At 36.4% G+C, this 22,483-nt stretch overlaps 1 protein-coding gene across 15 annotated transcripts in view; it reads left to right on the plus strand.

Moving 5' to 3' along the window:
- Positions 1-22,483, plus strand: part of Chl1 (cell adhesion molecule L1-like) — a 222,455-nt gene that overhangs the window by 125,341 nt on the left and 74,631 nt on the right. For all 15 annotated transcript variants that reach the window (XM_006505473.3, XM_011241198.3, XM_006505467.3 and 12 more), the window contains 3 exons: positions 5,970-6,137; positions 11,300-11,405; positions 13,566-13,753. In XM_006505473.3, coding sequence (XP_006505536.1) covers positions 6,047-6,137; positions 11,300-11,405; positions 13,566-13,753 — 385 coding nt within the window. In that variant the 5' untranslated portion in view covers positions 5,970-6,046. The remainder of the gene's footprint in view (positions 1-5,969; positions 6,138-11,299; positions 11,406-13,565; positions 13,754-22,483) is intronic.

A 22,483-nucleotide genomic window follows, 5' to 3' on the forward strand; every position in this document is an offset into this window, starting at 1 on the left:
TTATTTTTTGGCTGGTAGTGGGGTAGTATATTCCTCAGAGTTCTCTAGAGTAACAGTACTAATAGACTGAATGCCTTTCCATCTATAAAAAGGGGATTTATTGGATGGCTTGTAAGCTTTAGACCAACTAGTCCAATAATGTCTGGCTGTGAATGCAAAGTTCAAGAATCCAGTAGTTGCTCAGTCCACAAATCTTGCTGTCTTAGCTGGACTTCTGTATATTCTGGAAATAAAGGTTCCAATGCCACAGATGGACTGGAATAGCTAGAGCTGGCAAGGCGAGGTCAAGTAGACAAAGAAGAACAACTTCCTACTTCCAGATCCTTATATAGCCTTCCAGAAGAAGGTATGACCCAAATTAAAGGTGTGTCTTCCCACCTTAAAGTCCAAATCAAATACAGAAGTGGATGTTCACAGCCATCCATTGGAGTGAGCACAGGGTTCCCAATGAAGGAGCTAGAGAAAGTACCCAAGGAGCTGAAGGGGTTTGCAGTTCCATAGAAGGAACAATAATATGAACTAACCAGTACCCCCAGAGCTCCTTGGGACTAAACCACCAACCAAAGAAAACACATGGTGGGACTCATTTCTTCGCCTGCGTATGTAGCTGAGGATGTCCTAGTTGGTCATCAATGGGAGGAGAGGCCCTTCATCCTGTGAAGGTTCTATGCCCCAGTATAGGGGAATGCCAGGGCCTAGAAGTGGAAGTAAGTGGGTTGGATAGCAGGGTCATGGGGGATGAAATAGGGTGTTTTCAGAGGAGAAACCAGGAAAACGGATAACATTTGAAAAGTAAATAAAGAAAATATCTAATAAAAAATCCAAATCAAAGGTTTGTGAGCTCCTACCTCAAAGGTCTGGACTAGAAGCAGATTTACTCACTTCAAACCAAGCAACAATAATTTCTTACAGGTGGGTTATCCATTTCTGGATTATAGGTCATTCCAGATATGGTCCAGCAGAAAACCAAGAGTAGCTATTACAGTCCAGAATTGTTCTCATAATACATACAAAAGCTTCCAGAGGAAAGGTGTGAATAGCTTCCTGAGGCCTAGACTCAGAAGTCATCCAGTGGGCCAAAGGCCTACAACATTCCAGTAGTAAGAAAGGGACTTCTCAGATTGGGGCACAGAGCTATGCTGGACGTGTAAGAACACAAGAATGCAGAATGGAGAACACTTCCTTCATCCTTTTCTTTTCCAGAATATTTTAAATCAACTGATATCATATGCAACTAATGTTTTGGTTATATATATTTTTATGTTTGGAGGTTTGATATAAATGATTCTGTAACTCTAAGGGAAGCATGAAAACTAAGTGTAATCTTAAAATAAAGGTAGTATTATAGATTAATGCCTTCACAGGCTTTGGGGCTTACTTTTGGTTAACAGAGATAACTGGTCCTAACCCTTGCTGGAACACAGTGGCCACTACTATCAGTACTGTTAGGGTTGGTTGACTATTTGGTATTAATTATGTATTACCCCACCTGACCAAGAAGAACATCTCATTTGCTACAGAGACTATTATACCTACTGGCATGAATGCATGAGAAAGCCCAAGTTAATTTCCAGAGCAGCATACCGAGCGAGAGCATATGTACAGTAATTCAATAGTCTATGATCTGGCTTGCTATGCTGGTTGCTCAACAGGTCTCAGTAGTCCTACATATTCTCAGGAGGCAGTGTGGAATCAAGAAAAGGTTTGCCTCCCTTCTTTTTCTTTCCAATGGCAGGCATACGATTAACTTCAGTTACGGAGTAATTGTTTGTAGATTTGTTACCTTGGAATTCCTAAACACACCAGAGGAAACTGTGGATATAGCTTCATTGTAAGCACCTTGTCTAGCATGTGGCATCTAGGTTTGGTCTGTACCACTACAATCAAACAAAACATGCCCAGATGGATCAAGTAAATCTCCTTGTAGTTGGTACAGTAAAACTAACACTTTGGCAAATCTCTGCTTGTCCTTGTCTAAGGGAAATCCTCTAAACTAATCTGCTCAGGATCCCTAATCAATTAGTTGTTCAAGAGAAGTTTATCCAATTCGAAGAGTCAATTATGATGTGATATCTAGGTCTTTGTTTTCTTCTATTCTGTTACGTAACAGAAATAAATCTTTTTCCAAAAATTTTCTAGAGTAATAAGAGAGCTTTATCCAAATTTGCTACTATGACATTGAATTGATTTGTCTTGCATTATAGCCAATGCCATAAAACTAAGCTATTAGAAATTGTACCTCAATCTCAAAATACCTTTGTATATCTTAAACTTGTCTTATGTGTCAGCTCTACCATGAGCTCCAATAATTGCTTTTAACTTTGAGCTCTGGCATGAGTCATTAAACTCAAATTATTTTAAGAAAGATAAATAGGATTGTAATTCTATTGCTGTTTTCTGTTTCAAAATAGAATTACCTAACAATGTGTCCGTTATGTTTTTGACAATGAAATTAAGGCTTGCTTTCTTCCTGAGTCTAGTAGCTATTTGCGGATTCAGACTTTACTATTAATGGCTTGCTTGAAAGTGGTCTCATATTTTACCTTTTAAAATTTTTAATGTCAAAGCTTATGAGCATGTAAAATTGCAGGTAAATGGAAGGCAGTTTCTATAGAAGATAAGAAGAACGAACTATATTCTGGAATTGGATATGCATTGAAGCATGTAGTTTTATTGTAAGGCTAAGGTTCCATGTACTACCATTTTTGTGTATTTGCTTTGTGATAGCATCTTTGCAGGTGTGGCTTGGCTGGAACTTACTATGCATACCAAGTTGACCTATGATCCCCGTGCCTCTGCCTCTAGCATGCAAGGTTTACAAACATGGTATCATAAGTCCCCCAAGTCCTTTTATGGTATAGGATTTCTTGGTTGACCATTACACTACCAAGTCAGATGGATGCTTTTCAGTAACAGGCTTTTATGAACTACTCTACGAGGGCAATTAGAGACCCATCAATTCATTCATCTAAGTCAGGAGAATCAATCAATGAGTTTTAACTGAGATGGCTGCCCTTAATTCTGCCCTTTAATTCTGCTTGTGATGATATATCAGATACTAACCTGGAAATGTGGCCTCTTGACATCATCGTGGCTTAACAAGGTTTGTTCCTAACAAATAGAGGGCAATTCATTAAGGACATATGTGAGATACCATTGAAGCCGTGGGTATTAAATATTAATGTAATGAACATTAAATAATATAGGCTAGGAGTGGTATGTCACTATAAGTAGCAAAATCAAGGGATTATTATCTACGGTCTAAGATGGAAGGAAAGGAAACTTCAAAGGGAAAATGTTAATATTTTCTTTGGAGATTTCAATTTTGAAGTGGATGGAGTGTCTTGAAACTTTATGCTAATGTGTAGAACTCAGATGTTCTTCTAATGAAAGCAATATTCTTATGCAATTTATTGTTGATTACATTTAGTCATTTCACAAGGAAAATGAGCTGTCAATCATCAGTGATATTTCTTTAAGTTATCATACTTGTAAATGTTCTTAAGCAAGGGTAACTGGTTTTCAGATTCCCATTTTTTCAGATGGACAATTAAATCTGGCAAAATATATTCATAAAATAAAATGTTTTCTAATTAATATCTTCTGAGGAAATTGTAATAAAAGAGAACCTTGTGCTTCAAGGTCATTGTAAAGTTGCTCAATGTCAATGTACAAAAGGAGCTGCTGACAATGAGTATGCCCTAAATCATCATATATACATATATATATGCATGTATACATACATATATATTATGAGATATATAAATGTGTGTGTGTGTGTGTGTGTGTGTGTGTATACGAAGAAAGGAAAGGAAAATTCAAAGGGAAAAATGTTAATATTTTCTTTAGAGATTTCAATTTTAAACTAGACAGAGTGTTTTGAATCTTTATGCTAATGTGTAGAACTCAGATGTGTGTGTGTGTGTGTGTGTGTGTGTGTGTGTGTGTGTGTGTGTTCCTTGCTTTTGTTTGGAATTTTTTGTTTGTTTGGATTTGGGTGTATTTATTTATTTGTCTATTTAGCACTTTAAATGCCATTAGTCATGTATAGGGAAGATACAAGTGATGTCTAGTGTTGTCAACTTGACAGAATCTAGAATTCCCTAGGAGCTATGCCTATGGCTATTCTTTGGGGACGTTATCTCTAGTGTGGTAGTTGGGGTGAGAAAGCCCATCTGAGTGGATGGCACTAATCCCTGGCTAGGATTGTGGACTCTGTATGTTGCAAAGGAAAAAGAACAGCCACAGGCTTACACTCATGTCTGTTTCTAGATTGAAGGCAATGTGACCTGGCTCTCGAAGCTCTTGCTGCCTTGATTTCTCAGTCATGATATAGACTGTACTGACCTTTTAAGTTGTCAGAGTATTTTTATCGTCATAGCCACAGCAAAAGAAACTGAGATGAACAGGCTCAGTTACCTCTTAATATCTTTTGGTTTTGCAGTGTTAGCAATTGAATTCAAAGACTAATCACTGAGCTGTCTGCTCAGCTTCTAGAATCTCTTGAGTTGGAGTTTGAGGTGAAACTAGAAGGTCTACACACTTGGAAGTAAATTTAAATGAAATGATCTGTTTGTTTCTGTATTAATATATAATGAACAAATAAAGTAATTGACTTTTTTTAGGAATAAGAAAATTACATTTTTTGAAGACAATCACATCTCTGAGCAAATTGTTGTGTTATCCTCTTATGTCTACTGTGGATAATGTGTAGATGCTGCCATAATATTTCATGAAGAAAAATGAACTAACAACAGGAAGGAAAGAAAGTCAAATTTTTATGCCTTATTTTATTTTTAAATGGAAGTCAGCTGATGAATTTGCTTCTGCTTAAAACAACAACATACTTGTAAATTTTACTTAAAATATGTTGCCTTTTTCCATTTGGTGTGTGTGTGTGTGTGTATGTGTGCTTATGTGTGTATAGATATGTGTAGACATATGTGTACATGTGTATGTATATATTTGTGTCTAGGTGAACAGCTATAGGTAACTGATCAGCTGGACTAGCTAGTCAGGGAGTTCTTCCTGTCTCTCCAGCATTGATTTTTGTTACCAGGCCTAGCCACACCTGTTTTTTTCCTATATTTCTCAGATTCTAACTGGGGTCTTCATGTTTGCAGCTTTCATGATTAGCTCTTTTTTTTAATTTTACATTTTATTTTATTTTATTGGATATTTTCTTTATTTACATTTCAAATGTTGTCCCCTTTCGCGGTTTTCCCCTCTTCCAGAAGTCCCCTATCCCATAACCCCCTCCCCTTGCTTCTATGAGCATGTTCTCCCATCCACCCACCCACTCTCACCTCCCCACCCTGGCATTCCCCTAAACTTGGGCATCGAGCCTTCACGGGACCAAGGGCCTCTCTTCCCATTGATAGCCGACAAAGCCATCCTCTGCTACATATGCAGCTGGAGCCATGTGTCCCTCCATGTGTATTTGTCAGGCTCTGGCAGAGCCTCTTTACTGATCAATTCTGTCTCCTTAAAACCTACCATCGCATCCTTACTTTTTCCTCCTCTTTTTCCTAGAAGTTCCATCTCATGTTGTGATATTTTGAAAATGAAACTTACTTTACAAGAAGAGTCCAAGATTTGTCTTTATAATCTTTAGTATTAAGCTAAAGAATTGATCGAGGCAGCACTACTTTCTGAATAAATTTAATGAAATTATTCCCATAGCCATAGACACATTACAGTGTAAGAAACAGCAGAAAATGCCTAATAGAAATAATAATCATAATAAAAAGAAACAGCTTTCCATATAATTCTTAGTCTGACTTACAAATAGAATTCATTGGACTGGCTCATGGTTTACAATATATCATATATTAACTATCATTTGGCTCTTAAATGGTTGTGTTATTTGATAGTAGGTTCATTAATTTGTTAATAACTAGTGTGTTTAATTTCTGCTGCATTCACATTTTAAGTAAATTAACGAATATCCTTTCTATCATTTTTTTCAGGTTTCTCCCATTTCCTCAGTGAACAGAAAGTATTAGAGACCCTTTCCAGTCTTTGCACGTTGCCTCCTTTCTGAGGAATGATGGAATTGCCATTATGTGGAAGAGGACTGATCCTAAGTCTAATTTTCCTCCTGTTAAAATTGTCAGCAGCTGAAATACCACTCTCCGGTAAAAGCACAGATTCCCTGTTATGGAAGTTTGTGTCCGCGTTTTAAGTAGAACTCATGTGCAATGTCTGAATTATCATGAAGGTTCATGGTTATGTTTTCTAGGCTAGGATATTTAGCCGCTCTCATAACTTTTCAACCTTGTTATTTTGTTTTTCAAACAACCTTAGTTGGTTACAAGAAGTATAATGGAGACAGCAGATATTTGTCATATGTGTAAGATGATATGGAATAGTACAAGAAGCTTTTACTTTTGTATATTTAAGGAAAAAAACATGATCTAGAAATTACTAACATTAAATAATATAACAGAAAGTAATAAATCACATTTTTAAAAAAAAGATTTATTTTCCATTATTTATATGTGTGTTCGGGTGGGTATATATGCATATGAGTGAACGTGCCCTCTGACGCCAGAAGAGGGAGTCAGATCCTGCTGAAGCTGGTGTAATAGGTAGGTCTGACACTGGAGGTGGAAATGACTTGGTCCCTTTGCAAGAGCATTAGTACATGGTAATAACTGTTGAGCCATCTCTCTGGCCCCAGAAGCCTCATATTCTTTGCCAAACAAAAGTTAACTTAAAAATGGGAACACTGACTTATGAAAATAACTAAAAGACATGTTAGAATTCAAAGTCTTATTACCCATATTGACTCCCCCCATCTAGTGTATTCTAGAATATGAATTATTTTAAGTCATTAGTCAGTGGTCTTATGAATATATATTTATAATACCTTGGAAATGGCATGCAAAATGTTAGTCATATATTTCAACAATTATAAGATTAATAGTTCTAAAATAATGCAACTGTAAACACGCTTTCTGTAGTGGTCTATAAAGGAAAGACTGTAGCTAATCAGGTGATTATTCTACCTATAAAAGGTCTTTGAGAAGTGGATCATTATAGATCATGTAAATGCTAAAGGTACAGTCCTTATCTCAGACAATTTAATCAATATTTAAAGAGTACTAATATTAAAGTAAATTTTTTCTTCTGAAGTACTTAGACTTAATGTGACTAGAAAGCAAGAAAATCACTTGAGATGTGTTTTAAAATCTCCTCTGAATGTCACTCTTAATTACTTTAAAGAAGGTGTTTTACACCACACAGTGTGCTGGTAGTCAGGTGAGAATCTACACTTTTCTATTCTTACCAGATGCTTGAGCTTCTGTCTCTCTATTTTCATCTGCTAAGAAAGTTCATTTCCCTGTCCTGCATACACACATGATTATGTTCACATGCGTAATTCTTTTCACATGTAACTGAAATTTTACCACTTGTACAACATGTCAAAATTCACCATTGAACATCTGAGAATATAATATACCCTCACATTGACTATATTTTCTCTCTGAAAGAAATTATGTTATGTGTATTGGGGGTCGTTCTTTGTTTTGTTTTGCCTGCATGTGTGCCTGTGCACTATGTACATGCCTGGTGCCAAAGAAAGCCTAAAAATGGCACTGAATATGTGGTGCACAGGCACACATTGCAGATCTCCTAGAAATGAGCAAGTGTGTTTAACTGCTGACACAACTCTCCATCCCCATTAGATTCTCTTGTATAAGGGTGCAGGTCTAAGTTAAGGGTAGCAAAGATGCATCTGGTATTCCAGAGTGAAGCCTATGACCTTATTCTCTAAGAAATACATACAGACTCTGTGGTTTTGCCCTTATTTTTCAGTAAATGAAGGATGTAAAATGTTGTATTAGCTCATGTCACTTATTATTATTCTGATAGTCTCAGTTACTTACAAATGGTCATGCTGTAATGTCCTCAGACAATTGTTATAAAATATTAATAGCATGTTTTCAGAGCAGCTGAATATTGCCCATTTATTTTGGCACTCTGGAGCACTCCCTAGTAAATGTGACCAAGGCAGGTATCCAATTTGAATGTCAACGAGTCTGGTGTCTCTGTAATTGGCCTAATTATAGAGGAAAAGATTTGTAATGTGGAATATATATTCATACAAACACCCAAAGGTTATTAGCTCCTTTCCCTGAATAATTAGTTATTGTAGATGCTTTACAACCTTAGCAAATTTAAGAAAGAATAATGTTGTAATAAACAAGTTGTTCTCAAGTTATTAGCTGGTATCTGTGGGACTGCTGTTCTTGTGCAACCCCCCTCACCATTTGTAAATGCAATAGAATTATAACAGGATGAACTTGTAAAAAGTTCATTACCCACTCTGTTTAGAAATGGTATTAATCAGAAACAAGACAACTGCCATGAGTATGTGGATGATTTTTACCAATTACTAAAATGATGATTGACACCCACTGGATACCATCTGAATTTGAGTCATTGTGTGCAATGTAGTGACAACGACTTATTACATTTATGAGACAAAAAGAAATTAATGAAAAATTGAAATTGAGAAGAAATTTGGGCTATTAAACCTAAGCTGGGTGTTGATGCTTAAATGGTGGCTTGTGGATGCCTCAGGAGCTCAGAGATACATTTAAATGATGTGTGAGATCCAACTGTTTAGAAAATAACACACTAGTGTCTCTTCCTCCCCTCCTTGCTGCCATTGTTGTCTGTAGTTTTTTGAGATATACACTAGGACAATTTCTGTTTCCTTAACATGAATAATGGCATCCACACTAATCTGTCTAACACAGGTGTATTTCATGGACAAGAACTTATATCCATATCACCCAAACCAAAATAATTTTGCTTAAGCTTAAAGTAGTTGAATCCATAGAACTAAATTAACTCAGTGCTCAACCTCTGGACAACACTGATGCACTGTAAAATAGGCATAAAATAATTCTGCTGCATTAAAGTGAAAGGATTTTCTTAGTTCTTGATTATATTATTGCTTCTGCACACACATTATTTTTACTTGAAAACATTATTCACAGACAAATTACGGCTGGTCAGATGGTCATCTGCAGATATTTTTCCTTAGAATGAACCCAATAATTCTGAAACTTCAAGATAAACTGGCAATATAAATGATAACTATCAATGACCAAATTTGAGTGTTCAAGCAAAAAAAAAATTCTTATACAAGACTTGTGTTCTTTACTATAAGCCTGAACAACAAAAACAACAACAACAACAAAAACAACCTTTCCAAACATCAGTGACTTTCCCAATTAGTTCAATGCTGATGCTAAGCAGAGGGAAATTTTGATTGTCTGTTACAAAATGTGTAAACATTTGTCAGATCTACATAGCTCACCAAACCCATAATTTTTCTAAAGACTACTGTGGAGTAGTCCAAAAATCACACACAAATAAAAAATTAGGTAAAATTGTACAGTGTAGAAGAAACATATAAGTCAGGTTTTAGCTTTCATGTCATAATAGTTGCTTAATAAAAATTAATAATGCTAATCACCTGACTGGAATGTATAATTTCCCATTCTTTTTATTTAGGGTTGGGGTTAGGGCTAGGGTTAGAGTTACAGTTATAATAATGAAACTCTTCCCCTGTTGTTTAGAATTTTTCATAAAATGTTATTCATTTTAACATATTACTAGATTGAATATAAAGAATTTTTAAGTAAATACATTCAGTTTTAACTTTTGATGTTTCAAACATTGTTACTTATAGTCCAATGAACAGGAGCATGTTGAGTAGCTTGCAGTTTTTAAGAAGGCAAAGAAGCCCAGAGTTGGCCAGTGTCACAGGGTTGCAAGTCCTTTCTGTACCTTTACAGTTGAATTGTACTCAGTAATTACTTCCTTGGCTAAAAACTGTATTTCACAAAAACACTATGCCTAAGTCAGTTCCTACTACTGACTGATTTGTAATAATAACCTTACAAGCCAATAATATAAAAACTCTGTTGTCAGAATTGTACTAAAGAGTGACTCAACTTTAATATGATTAAGTGCTCACCTGCAGTATAGCATTATGTACATCATTATCTGTGACTGTCGTCAGCATTCATGTATTTTTTGTATTCTTATTTTAAGTTGATTTTAGAAGGGCTAATAATTGTTCAAATAGAGAACAGATAAAACATGAATTCATGAATGGGAAATGTCAAATACTTAGGAAGATTGTAGAAACGGTTTTCTCAAAATAAAACAATAGACAGAAATCAAATAAAAATCTTTTGCAATAAATATGGATTTTTAGAAGTTTTAAAGGAACCATTAATCAATGGTTTCAGGCTATGAGAACCACTATAATATTGCATTTGTTGTGAAATGGTTTTAGCATTTATCCCCAAAGTCAGTTCTATTATATCCATATCTGCAAATTTATCATACACTGATAATCCAATAATAGAAAAGTCTGTAATGTGGAGGCTATTTAGCGAAATATATTATGTGGAATGAGAGGTAGAAAATGGCCTATAATAGAACTATCAAAAAAGACATAGGATATCATTTGGGTTAGAGATGCTAAATTGGTTCATTATGATATTTAAATAGAAATAAGAAAAGTGACAAAGATAAATTTTCAAGTGACAGAAATGTGTAAAAATGAGTACACGTGGCAGCATAAATGCAATACCAATCATTTTTGAAAATAGATACTTTCAAGTCTCAATAAGATGTTTTTTTTTTCCTGTGTTAAAAACATCACATATTTCTGGAGTTAACTGAAATTTATATGTGAAGCAATATAAAGTGATAGCAAGCAGTGTTTTCTCTAGATATAAATATATGCTACATGGAAGAAGTCAAATTCTTAGATTAGTCTTTTACTTACTGTATTAATTCCTCTTCTCATTACTATGGTAGAGTACTTCTCAAAAAGCACCAATGTGAGGGGGGGTTCTTTTTGCTTCGTGATTTGACTGGGTGGACTCCATTTTGGCAGTGAAGGAGGTGAGAGGCTGATATGATTGATCAATAGTCAGAGTCAGTCCATAGACAGGAAGCAGAAAGGGATGAGTGGCTTTGAGTTAGCTGCTCCATTTTTCTCAATCCAGGTCTCCAGCACCTTAGGTGGTGCTGTTCACATTTCACATTCCTGGTGGCTCTCCTTTTCTTAGCTAAACCTTTCTGGAAACACCCAGATAGATGGTCTCAGTCATATGTCCCCTGGGTGACCCTAAAAGCAGTCAAGTTGACACTGAACATAAACTATCACACTTACCGATGTAGAATACACATGTTGTTCTCAATTGTTTAATCTTGTCTCTTGCTTGAAAACCTCATTATTCAAGTATACTACTTTGATGTTCAGTTCAACAGGTTCCAACAATTGTAAAGCAGTCATACGTGCAGGTGGCCTTTCCCTTCGATGAGTATTTTCAAATTGAATGTGAAGCGAAAGGAAACCCTGAACCAATGTAAGTGCATATAGTGAATATATTTTGGATGGAAATTTATAGTATGCTATTTTAATGTGACTTTCATTAGGTAGAATATTAATTTGCATGTGACTGGAGCACAGATTTTCTAGAAAAGGGTAGTTAAGTCCACAAATTTAAAATGTATTTATTTCACACATGTCACAAAAGTATGGTTACATTATTATCCATGAAAGAATTCATATTTTGGTAGAACTTAACTGTGTACTTCTTTTGTCAAATACAACTCTAAAATATTTTTTCAAAAGCTATAAGCAGTTCTTATCTACTAATGTACTCTCATTATTTATAAAGAATTACTCTGTAGAAATAATGGAAAGTAAATTTATCAAAGGGTAAAATTACAGTTTCTTACCATTACTTATTAGAGGAAAAACATTGAAATGGAGAAAATAACATAACAAAAATGACCTGTCATCATGAAATTATTTTAATGCTATTGTAAAACTAACAATTTTAAACTGGTAAATGTATATTTAACATCATTAACTTCAAATATGTCAGAGTTGAAAAAAAGATGAAAATACAGGTAAAAGGGGATTAACAGAGTTTGCTTGAGTGTGTGTGTGTGTGGGGAGCCGCCCTCACATTCGCCATTACAAGATGGCGCTGACATCCTGTGTTCTAAGTGGTAAACAAATAATCTGTGCATGTGCCAAGGGTAGTTTTCCACCCCATGTGCTCTGCCTTCCCCATGACGACAACTCGGCCGATGGGCTGCAGCCAATCAGGGAGTGACACGTTCTAGGCGGAGGATAATTCTCCTTAAAAGGGATGGGGTTTCTCCATTCTCTCTCTTGCTCTGGCTCTTGCTTCTTGCTCCTGAAGATGTAAGCAATAAAGCTCTTGCGCTCTTGAGCTCTTGCCCTCGCTCTTGCTCTCTTGCGCTCTGGCTCCTAAAGATGTAAGCAATAGAGCTCTTGCTCTCTTGCGCTCTGGCTCCTAAAGATGTAAGCAATAAAGCTTTTGCCGCATAAGATTCCGGTTTGTTGCGTTCTTCCTGGCTGGTCGCGAGAACGCGTGTAAGATGTGTGTATGTGTGTTGTGTTTGATGTGTTTGTGTGTTTTCTACACACAGACATTCACAAAGAGTAGCACTTTCTATATTTATCTTTACTTCATGTGCTAAAGTATAGTAATGATCAGCCTCTAAATGCTGACACCATTGCATACACTAGCAAGTTTTTGCTGAAAGGACCCAGATATAGCTGTCTCTTGTGAGGCTATGCTGGGGCCTAGCAAACACATAAGTAGATGCTCACAGTCAGCTATTGGATGGATCACAGGGCCACCAATGGAGGAGCTAGAGAAAGTAGCCAAGGAGCTAAATGGATGTGCAACGCTATAGGTGGAACAACATTATGAACTAACCAGTACCCCGGAGCTCTTGACTCTATCTGCATATGTATCAGAAGATGGCCTAGTCAGCCATCATTGGAAAGAGAGGCCCATTGGACTTGCAAACTTTATATGCCCCAGTACAGGGGAACGCCAGGGCCAAGAAGTGGGAGTGGGTGGGTAGGGGATTTGGGGGAAGGGTATGGGGGACTTTTGGGATAGCATTGGAAATGTAAATGAAGAAAATACCTAATTAAAAAATGAAATTAAAAAAAGGTATAGTAATGATCCAGAATTGTATCTCTAATCAGAAACATTTTCAAGATAATGTCAATTAAAAAAAAACCAACGGATGTGTTTTTCCAACGGATGTGTTTTTCAGTGTAACTCACTCATCTAATATGTTCTACAGTGTGGTTTTTTATCATTTTCCATGTTCCTCATTGTAACTCATTGATATACACTGTTCTACAATTCCCGTTTCCAACGAATGTGTTTTTCAGTGTAACTCACTCATCTAATATGTTCTACAGTGTGGTTTTTATCATTTTCCATGTTTCTCATTGTAACTCATTGATATACACTGTTCTACAAATCCCGTTTCTATACTTTCTCTTGTTTTTCATGTATTTACCTTGCTTGAAAGATTGCTTGATATATTTCATACACTGTTAAGATCTTTTGTGTATATTTAAAACTCATACATTTTCTTGGTTTTATCATTTGGGCATTTGGTTATTAAACTTTTTAAAAATAACAAATGTCACTAATACTTGGGGTGGATTTTACTTTATCATCTAGATTTTCATGGACTAAGGACGATAAGCCTTTTGATCTTTCTGATCCTCGGATAATTGCGGCTAACAATTCAGGCACATTCAAGATCCCAAATGAGGGCCACATCTCTCACTTTCAAGGAAAATACCGCTGTTTCGCATCCAATAGACTAGGAACTGCAGTATCAGAAGAAATAGAGTTCATAGTACCAGGTAAGTGTCCAGGCACAGATTGAATCGACAGTTGCTCTAGTGAAGTGTTAAATGGACATAATAGCAACTAAAGAAAGATATTAGTATGAATTTAATTAGTGTGTATTTAATTATTAGAAAAATTTTCATCAGAGTCTTGATATTTACAGTTTAGATTTTAGGAGAAAGTAGCATAACCACTCTGTCAGCTTCACTAACCATCTATGTAACCTGGGGAAAGTAATTAGTTTTCATATATGATGATGGTTAAATCTATGATTAGTGAAACCTAGCTCAGTTTCAGTAGCACATGATCTCAAAGCCTCTACATCAACACAAAGACACTCTTTGATAATGCAGTTTAGTTCAGCTCTCCTAGCTCTTCGGTATCTATATTTTCATGTGTCTTTCTTGTGGATCCAGGATGATAACATATGGCACTTCAATCAAAGACCATAAGAAATAAGCATACATAGTTGTTTATAGGCTTTTAAGTGCTTTGAGGCAAATTATCTAGGCAATTTCTTCACCTACTGTCACATGAAGATAGGCTAGCTAGATAATGCCAGTTACACAGTCATTTCTCCATAGGAGAGGAAATCCAGCCACTGGCAATGAAGACAATAAGTAGAAGTCATGACAGACTACACACCCTTTGCACTTAAAGCTATGGAAACACTGACATAGTTTACCTCTGTGCCTGAAACATCTACTCATTTGTTTGACATGACCTACGGTTTCTAATTCCACACAGCTCTAACCCAAAGTTTTATATGGTAAAATCTTATATTGAAAAATATCAGTCAGCCTCCATCGGACGATTTCTAATGGGAGAATCTTAGAAATGTAAAGAATTCCAGGAATATCCCAGACCTGATAGAATTTGGTGCTTTGCTAGGACTGTAGGGAGGAACAGAATTTCCAGAAATGTTAAAGAAACAAAGATGAATTAGTTATTTGAAAGTTGAGAGAGATAACTGAAAATTGTATACTTTTTATAAAATTCTAGGGCAGTAAATAGTAAGCAAATTTATACTCCTGTAATCTAAGTATGTGCATTTAAACTTATAATGCCACTGAAAATACATACAAATGATGCCAGAATGTATGGTATGCAGAAAATAAATACTAAACAAGAAAGGAAAAATATGGAAAAGAAATGAAATAAGACAGGAAAAATGCAAAAAAAGTAAATCTAAATGCATCCCAAATTAAAGATAAGAGCAATTAAATGAATAGTTATAAAGAGTATAATATATGTATACATATATATATTTATATGTGTGTGTGTGTGTGTGTGTGTGTGTGTGTGTGTGTGTGTATTCTAGTTGTATATATGTATATATAGTATTGTTATAAAATATCTAAACCCTAAAAATTCTGAACTGTTAAAACAACAACAAACATTTGAAGAATTACCACAGATAAGGTATTTAAATGAATATGTTAATAATATGCAAAACTTACTTTGATATTCTATAAATTAAATACTTAACCATATATGATACTGAAGCAATTATATTAGATGATGGGAAGCAATTTATAATTGAACTAACAAGAATAGATAAATATGTTATAATAATATCATTCAAGCAGAAAAGAACATTACTAAGGACATATAAGACTTAAGTCAACAGGATACAAACTGCAGCTAAAGAAGATATATTGAATAGTATACCTAAACTGTAGAATTATCTATTTCATGTGTATGTGAAGAAAAGGCTCAATTGGTGATTTCTTAAACTGTGAAGAAAATAGGATCAAAATACTGAAGTAGAAATCCATGACAACAATTTAATAATAATATATATTTAAAAACTAAATACTCAATGACAACATGGTCAGGGAAGAAAATAAATAAAGAAATTAAAGACTGCCTGCACTTTAATGAAAATGTTGATACATCATACCCAAACTTATGGAACACAATGAAAGCTGTGCTAAGAGGAAAGTTTATAGCACTAAGTGTCCTGGTAAAGAAACTGGAGAGATCTTACACAAACAACTTAACATCACACCTGAGAGCTCTATAACCAAAAGAAGGAAATTCACCCAAGAGGAGTAGAAGTCAGGAAATAGTCAAACTCAGGGCAGAAATCAACCTAATAGAAACAAAGAAAACAATACAAAGAATCAGCAAAGCCAAAAGCTGGTTCTTTGAGAGAATCAACAAGATAGATAAACCCCTGGTCAAACTAACTAAAGGTCCAAGAAGCAGTATCCAAATTAATAAAATCAGAAATGAAAAGGGATACATAACAGAAACTGAGAAAAAAAAACCATCAGATTCCACTATAAAAGTCTATACTAAACAAAACTGGAAAATGTAGATGAAATGGATGGTTTTCTAGACAAATAGTGTCTTTGTAACTCACAGGTCAAATAAGAAATGTTAGAGAAAATAGTGAAAATAATGATTTGAAAAAGTTTACCTGGTCAGATATAATTGCATTATATAAAAGCATTATTAAGAGGAATGCTCAACATCTTATAAACCAATATGAAAAGGAACAAGAATGGACAATAATGATAGAGACATATTATGTAACATAACCTTAGGATGAAATTTATGAGATAATGTAATATAAGTCTGAGAATATATATATATAAAACAGTTCAGAATCTTTAGGGTTTAGATATATATGGGTTCTGTATACAATTGGAAAACTGATTCCAATAATGCATAACCTTTACTATGAGACTCATGCATCTTCACTAAAGAGGAAAATAGACATTGTCTAGTTGTAGAAGCTGGCCAGTTCCAGCTCCATATCCCCTATTCCTAGGAGACTTTACTAGGATCACTCTTGTATATCCCAGGGAGTTTCCACTGCAGTAAGTTTCTATATTGCCCTCCAAGAGCCCCCAAATCTAGGCATCTCTCCCTATACACTCTCCCAACATCTTTCTCAACCCTAGCCGCAGCTCTTACGTCCTGTTCCCATCTCCACCCACCCCAAGTCCACCAGCAAAATCTCCTTCCCCGGAAGATGCATGCACCCTTTCTTGTTACTTAGTCTCTCTGTGGCACAGACAGGGAACCCATACCTAACACTACCTGGACGATAATGAACCAGAAGCCAGACAGCCCAGAGACACACGATAGAATCAAACATGACTGGGGAAAAAGTCAATGATTATCTACCAGCTGATGGGAGCAGACCCACAGCCAAACACTAGGCAGAGCCCAGGGAAACCCTCAGAAGAAGGGGAGGAAGAATTGCTAACCCAGCTAGCGGGATTAAGGACACCAGGAGAACATGGGCGACCCACAGAATCAACTAAACAGGGTTCATAGCTGCTTACAGAAACTAAAGTGACAAAAATGAACCCTATATGGGTCTGACCTAGGTCTTCTGCATATACCTTATGGTTGTGTAGCTTGGAACAATGAGTGGGCGTGTAGGGTGTCTCTGACTCTTTTATCTGAGCTTCGAACCCTTTTCCTTCTACTGGGTTGCCTCAGTCATCCAGCACAGGTGTGAGTATTAGTGCCCAGTCTTAATATATCTTGTTAGGCCATGTACCGTTCTTCGGCCTTTTCTTCTTTTCTTCTTCTTCTTCTTCTTCTTCTTCTTCTTCTTCTTCTTCTTCTTCTTCTTCTTCTTCTTCTTCTTCTTCTTCTTCTTCTTCTTCTTCTTCTTCTTCTTCTTCTTCTTCTTCTTCTTCTCCTCCTCCTCCTCCTCCTCCTCCTCCTCCTCCTCCTCCTCCTCCTCTTCTTCTTCTCCTCCTCCTCCTCCTCCTCCTCCTCCCCCCCCCCTCCTCCTCCTCCTCCTCCTCCTCCTCCTCCTCCTCCTCCTCCTCTTCTTCTTCTTCTTCTTCTTCTTCTTCTTCTTCTTCTTCTTCTTCTTCTTCTTCTTCTTCTTCTTCTTCTTCTTCTTCTTCTTCTTTTTTCCCCTGAAGGCAAGCAGAGGAAGAGTTAATCAGGGGATTGGGGTGGGAGGAGGCACTGGGAGGAGTGGGGGGAAGTGAAACTGTGGTCATTTATTCTTATGAGAGAAGAATAAATGGTTGAGAGAGAGAGAGAGAAGGAGGTAGGAAGGGAGGGAGGGAAGAATGGAGGGAGGGAGAGAGACTGAGATTGAAAAAAGGAAAGAAAAGAAAAATGGGGCTAAAGAGATGGCTCTGTCAGTAAAGTGCTTGCCCTGGAAGCATGAGATCCCAGCATGTAGACAGCTACCATCACAGTGGCTTGTGCCTGTAATGTCAATGTTAAATCTGGGACGGAAAGACAGACAGACCCCTGGAGCTCACAGGACAGCCACTCTAGTTCAGTGAGATAGCTGGTCTCAAAACATATGGTGGAGTGATATGGAAGAAAGAGCTCAATAATCTTTAGCACTCACTTGTGTGCACACACACATGCACACACACACACATGCACACACACACATGCACACACACACACACGCACACACACACACATGCACACACACACACACACACACACACACACACACAGAATTTTTGAAATGATCTAGATTAACAGAGCCTGAATAATCAATTTTTGTGCATTAGAAGATTCAACAGAGTTTAAAAGTCTATTTATCCTTAATTGACACTAAGTGACTTTACTCAGAATTATTTGCCTGTACATTTATGACACATGACCAGATGAATAGTAAATAGAAAAAATGCAAAGCACAATTTGAAAATCTTAAAAGCTGAAATATATAGAGACTTGGCTTATCTGATTTCAAGTCTCAATGAAACCGTGAGTGATTATGTCAGTGGGTGGTGCTGTATGTGGTTAGACAAGCTCAACTGACTGTAAAGAAGTTTGATAAACCCAGAGACTAACCCTGCTTATTCCTGTGAAGACAGTGGAGAAGCTGAGTTTCTCCCTCAGTCTTTCCCCACTTCTCCATTGCCCCCGATTCTCTTCACCTCCTTCTTTCTCTCCTTTATGTTCTTTCCTTTTCCCTCCACCCATCCTTTGTCTCCCCCCTCTCCAGCTCTTTCTCCCCTCCTCATTGTCCTCTGTCCCTCTTCCCTTTCTTCCTCCCTTCTCCACAGCAGCACTGAGTTCTATGAAACATTTCTTAACAGATTTATACTGTCCTCCATCTGACATTTACCTCATTCTAAGTGTTCTTGGTGCATTCATGCTTAGCTAATATGGGGAAATATCTTAATATTTTCTAAAGTGAGAGATAAGTTTTAGAAATTAGATGACATGTATTTATTACATCAATCAGTAGCATTTATTCAGTCTGAGATAATGAAACTGAGGCTTTAAAATACCCCAATTTTAAGAGAGAAAATAAAACAAACAGGTTAGGTGGAGGCAAGAATCCACCATTCTGGACCTGGATCTGGGTTTCCAATTTCATTACTTTGATAGCCATATGGAATGGGATACTTTCCTTCCCCTCCCTCCCTCCCTCCCTCCCTCCCTCCCTCCCTTTCTTCCTTCTTCACTCTTCTCTTCTCTTCTCTTCTCTTCTCTTCTCTTCTCTTCTCTTCTCTTCTCTGCTCTGCTCTGCTCTGCTCTGCTCTGCTCTGCTCTGCTCTGCTCTACCCTCCCCTCCTTTCTCTTCTCTCTTCTCTCTTCTCTCTTCTCTCTTCTCCTCTCCTCCTCTCCCCTCCTCTTCTCTCCCCTCTCATCTCATATCCTTTCCTCTTTTCTTCAGCTTTTTTCATCAGGGTTAGCTTCAGTTCAGAGTTCTGTATTGCTGTTAAACTCAGTATGTTTACAAGTGAAGAAAACACAATAGTTTAACAACCAAAGTGAAGGGTGTAAAGGTGCCCTCTCTCCTGTTGCAGTTTTCATGTTAAGATATAGGTACAACAAAAGCATATTTTAGTCCCTAATCTCAGGTTGTATTGTCCCCATTTCCTTAAAAATGCATTCACCTAAGAACCCATATTGATATTTTATTTCATTTTATTGCCTAGATATATACACTTTTTTTGTATAACAGGGATTTGGGGACACCAGAATCTGTGTGTTTCCTTTATATGAATTTATTTATTTGTACATATGTATCATGCACATACATGACAAATCCAACAATTCACTTACAGTGGAATGTACTGTTGGGAAGGCTTGTCTTTCAAATCACAGGGAGAGAGACTTTGTTCTAGGGCCAGTTATGACTGGCAGTAGCTTGACAACACAGATTCAGGTTGCCCAAATTCTACATTCTAGTCTTCTTAGCAATGAAACAAAGAAAGTCATAAATCAGAAAAATTTAAAATGTACTGGTAGGCTTATCTGACAGGTAGGTTAAAGTTCAGTGAAGAAATCTCTGGTACAAGCATCAGCTGCTGTCTGATGACATTCACAGTCTTTGGTTTGAAGAAAGACAACGATCTTTTGTATAACTTACATGAATTTTCCTAATAGTCACAATGATGTTAGAGGAAACACAGAGTCGAAGGATAAGGTAATGTAGCTCAGGACTTGCAATATTCCCTTCTCCAAAGACTCTGAATTTCTAGTGAGTCATTCTTTCAGAAACTTTAACAGTAGTTTAACTTCTTTTTGAGGAGACTATTCCATGTGTAATATGAATAAATTATCATATAATCATGCAGAAAATATTTTTTAGCAGTATAGAGAATCAGGAGTACCAAGAGTTATAAAAGCAAATCTTACAGAAATACATATGGTGTGATTTTACTTCAGTTTCAATTTTGTAAACTCACATGAGACATTGATTAAGAATATAATTTGACTTAGGAAATTTTTAATGAAACACAAGAAAATGCTAAACATTAATGAAGGTGGAAAGGGATGGGGTCGGGACGGGGTGGAAGATAATAATGTTCTTGGTCGACGGGAGTTAATTTCACTAATGGTCTCTTTATATATTAAAAACAAAACCATGTGGCACTTTAAGGTGCACCAGGATTGAAATGATCTAGCAAAAGGAATTGGCAGAGTGGAGACATGTATACGTCCAAACTGCATTTAGGCTTTAAAATTTGAAATGACAGCTAGAAATGTTTGTAAATTTTGGATCAGACAGTGCCATGAACATTGTGCCTGAGCATCATGAAAACATGTAATATGTAGCCAGTACTCTCTAATCTTGGCTTCTGCTCTAATGGATCCAGCAAACCTCAGAACGAATATATTTGAAATTAAAATTTACATTTCCATTTTTTCTAAACATATATGATCCTTCTTTGTCTGGAGACTGCTATGTATGTGTTTTCACATATCTATATCTCTATTCTACATATTTTAACTGAAATGTGGTTAGAAATATAGAATAAAAGATATACATTGTGAAATGTGCATTGTGAATGTACATTGTGAAAGACAAAGTGTTTGGGTGATCCTTAGCCTGGATTCAAGTGGTTGCTATGGAGACAAAGGACAAGGCAGTAGCTAGACATACTGCAGTGAAGAAAGAAGTGGGGCGGTTGCATAGAAGATACAACAATTAACAGGTTTTAAAGATATTTCCTCTCATTCCCTAAGTGTTATCATTGAAATAATGATTATATGAGGATAATTTAGGCCAGACTATGGCAGTGCTGCAGTTAAGAGATGGTGGATCAAAGACCAGGGCTTTAATGGAGGTAATTGTTCTCTTTTTCTGCTGCTGTAGAAATGAGTAAAATGAATTAGATTTATCATGCATTTTTTCCTGGCTGTCCTGAAAATACTTCATCATCCAACTTCCATTCCAGTCCTTTGGAGGTCACGAATAAGACCATTTTAAGAATCCACATTTATCAGTGGATTTTCTCTTAAGCTCTAGAGAACTGTCTTATTTTTATATTGATAGAAACTTGGTGGTTCTAGTTTTAGAGTGTTTATCTCTGAGTTATCAGATTGTTATCTACTATAATGAAGATTTTATTTATTCCCAATGCTTAGTTTTCCATTTTTATAATATCCTAGATGAGTTTGGTAAGGAAAAGATAAGAAGAACGGTCCAACAGATAGATTGATCACATCCATTACAAATGCATGACAAATCCAAAAACTAAATAGGATGTTTGAGGTACAGGGTTTTCGTCAGTGAATTGGTCACCAAGTCATTATTAGGCCCTTTCCTATGCTAGCCATTTCCCTAGTTGTACTCATCTACTTTCCAACACTTCAACAAAACCTGTGAGATAATCAATTTATGAATAGAAAAAGGTTAATTTGGCTCACAGTTTTCTACTGTCCAGTCCGTGATGTGTTGTCACTACTGCTTTGCACTAGTATTATGGAAGCACATTGTGGGGAAAGCATGGGGCAGAGTGAACTCTGCCTGTATTATGATCTAGGGTGAAAGAAACAAGGACCATGGTCCCTTATTTCCCTTGAAGATCACATACCCAATAACCTGAAGACTAAACACTAGACTTCACCTGTCAGAACTTCTGTCATCTCTTGGCAGAGGACATAGAGACTTTGCATTGAACACCTGAGCATTTGGGGGATACTTACCCAAGCCTCAGAATTAGTGATTGAGGATAGCCTAACAAACCAAAGAAGAATGGCTATATCCTGTGACTGTGACTAGGGTGTGTGTGTAGATGGAAAGTCTTTTCCTTTACTTATTCATCAATGAAGCTTAAACTGTTGATATAAATGCCTATACTCTGGCTCTCTAATACTCTCTAATCATCCTTCAGGTTGCTAATCAAACTTCTCCATATGTGTTCCTTATTTGTCATCAGTGGTACTAAATTTCTGCTCTATTCTTTTGAGATTTTAAGATGTTATTTACATATGTTTCAGCTATTTTTAATGGAAAATGGCAATCTAATAGAATAATTCCAATATACCCCAGTTTCTCCTAG

Source organism: Mus musculus, chromosome 6 (genome assembly GCF_000001635.26).
Source record: "Mus musculus strain C57BL/6J chromosome 6, GRCm38.p6 C57BL/6J".
Classification (NCBI taxonomy): domain Eukaryota; kingdom Metazoa; phylum Chordata; class Mammalia; order Rodentia; family Muridae; genus Mus; species Mus musculus.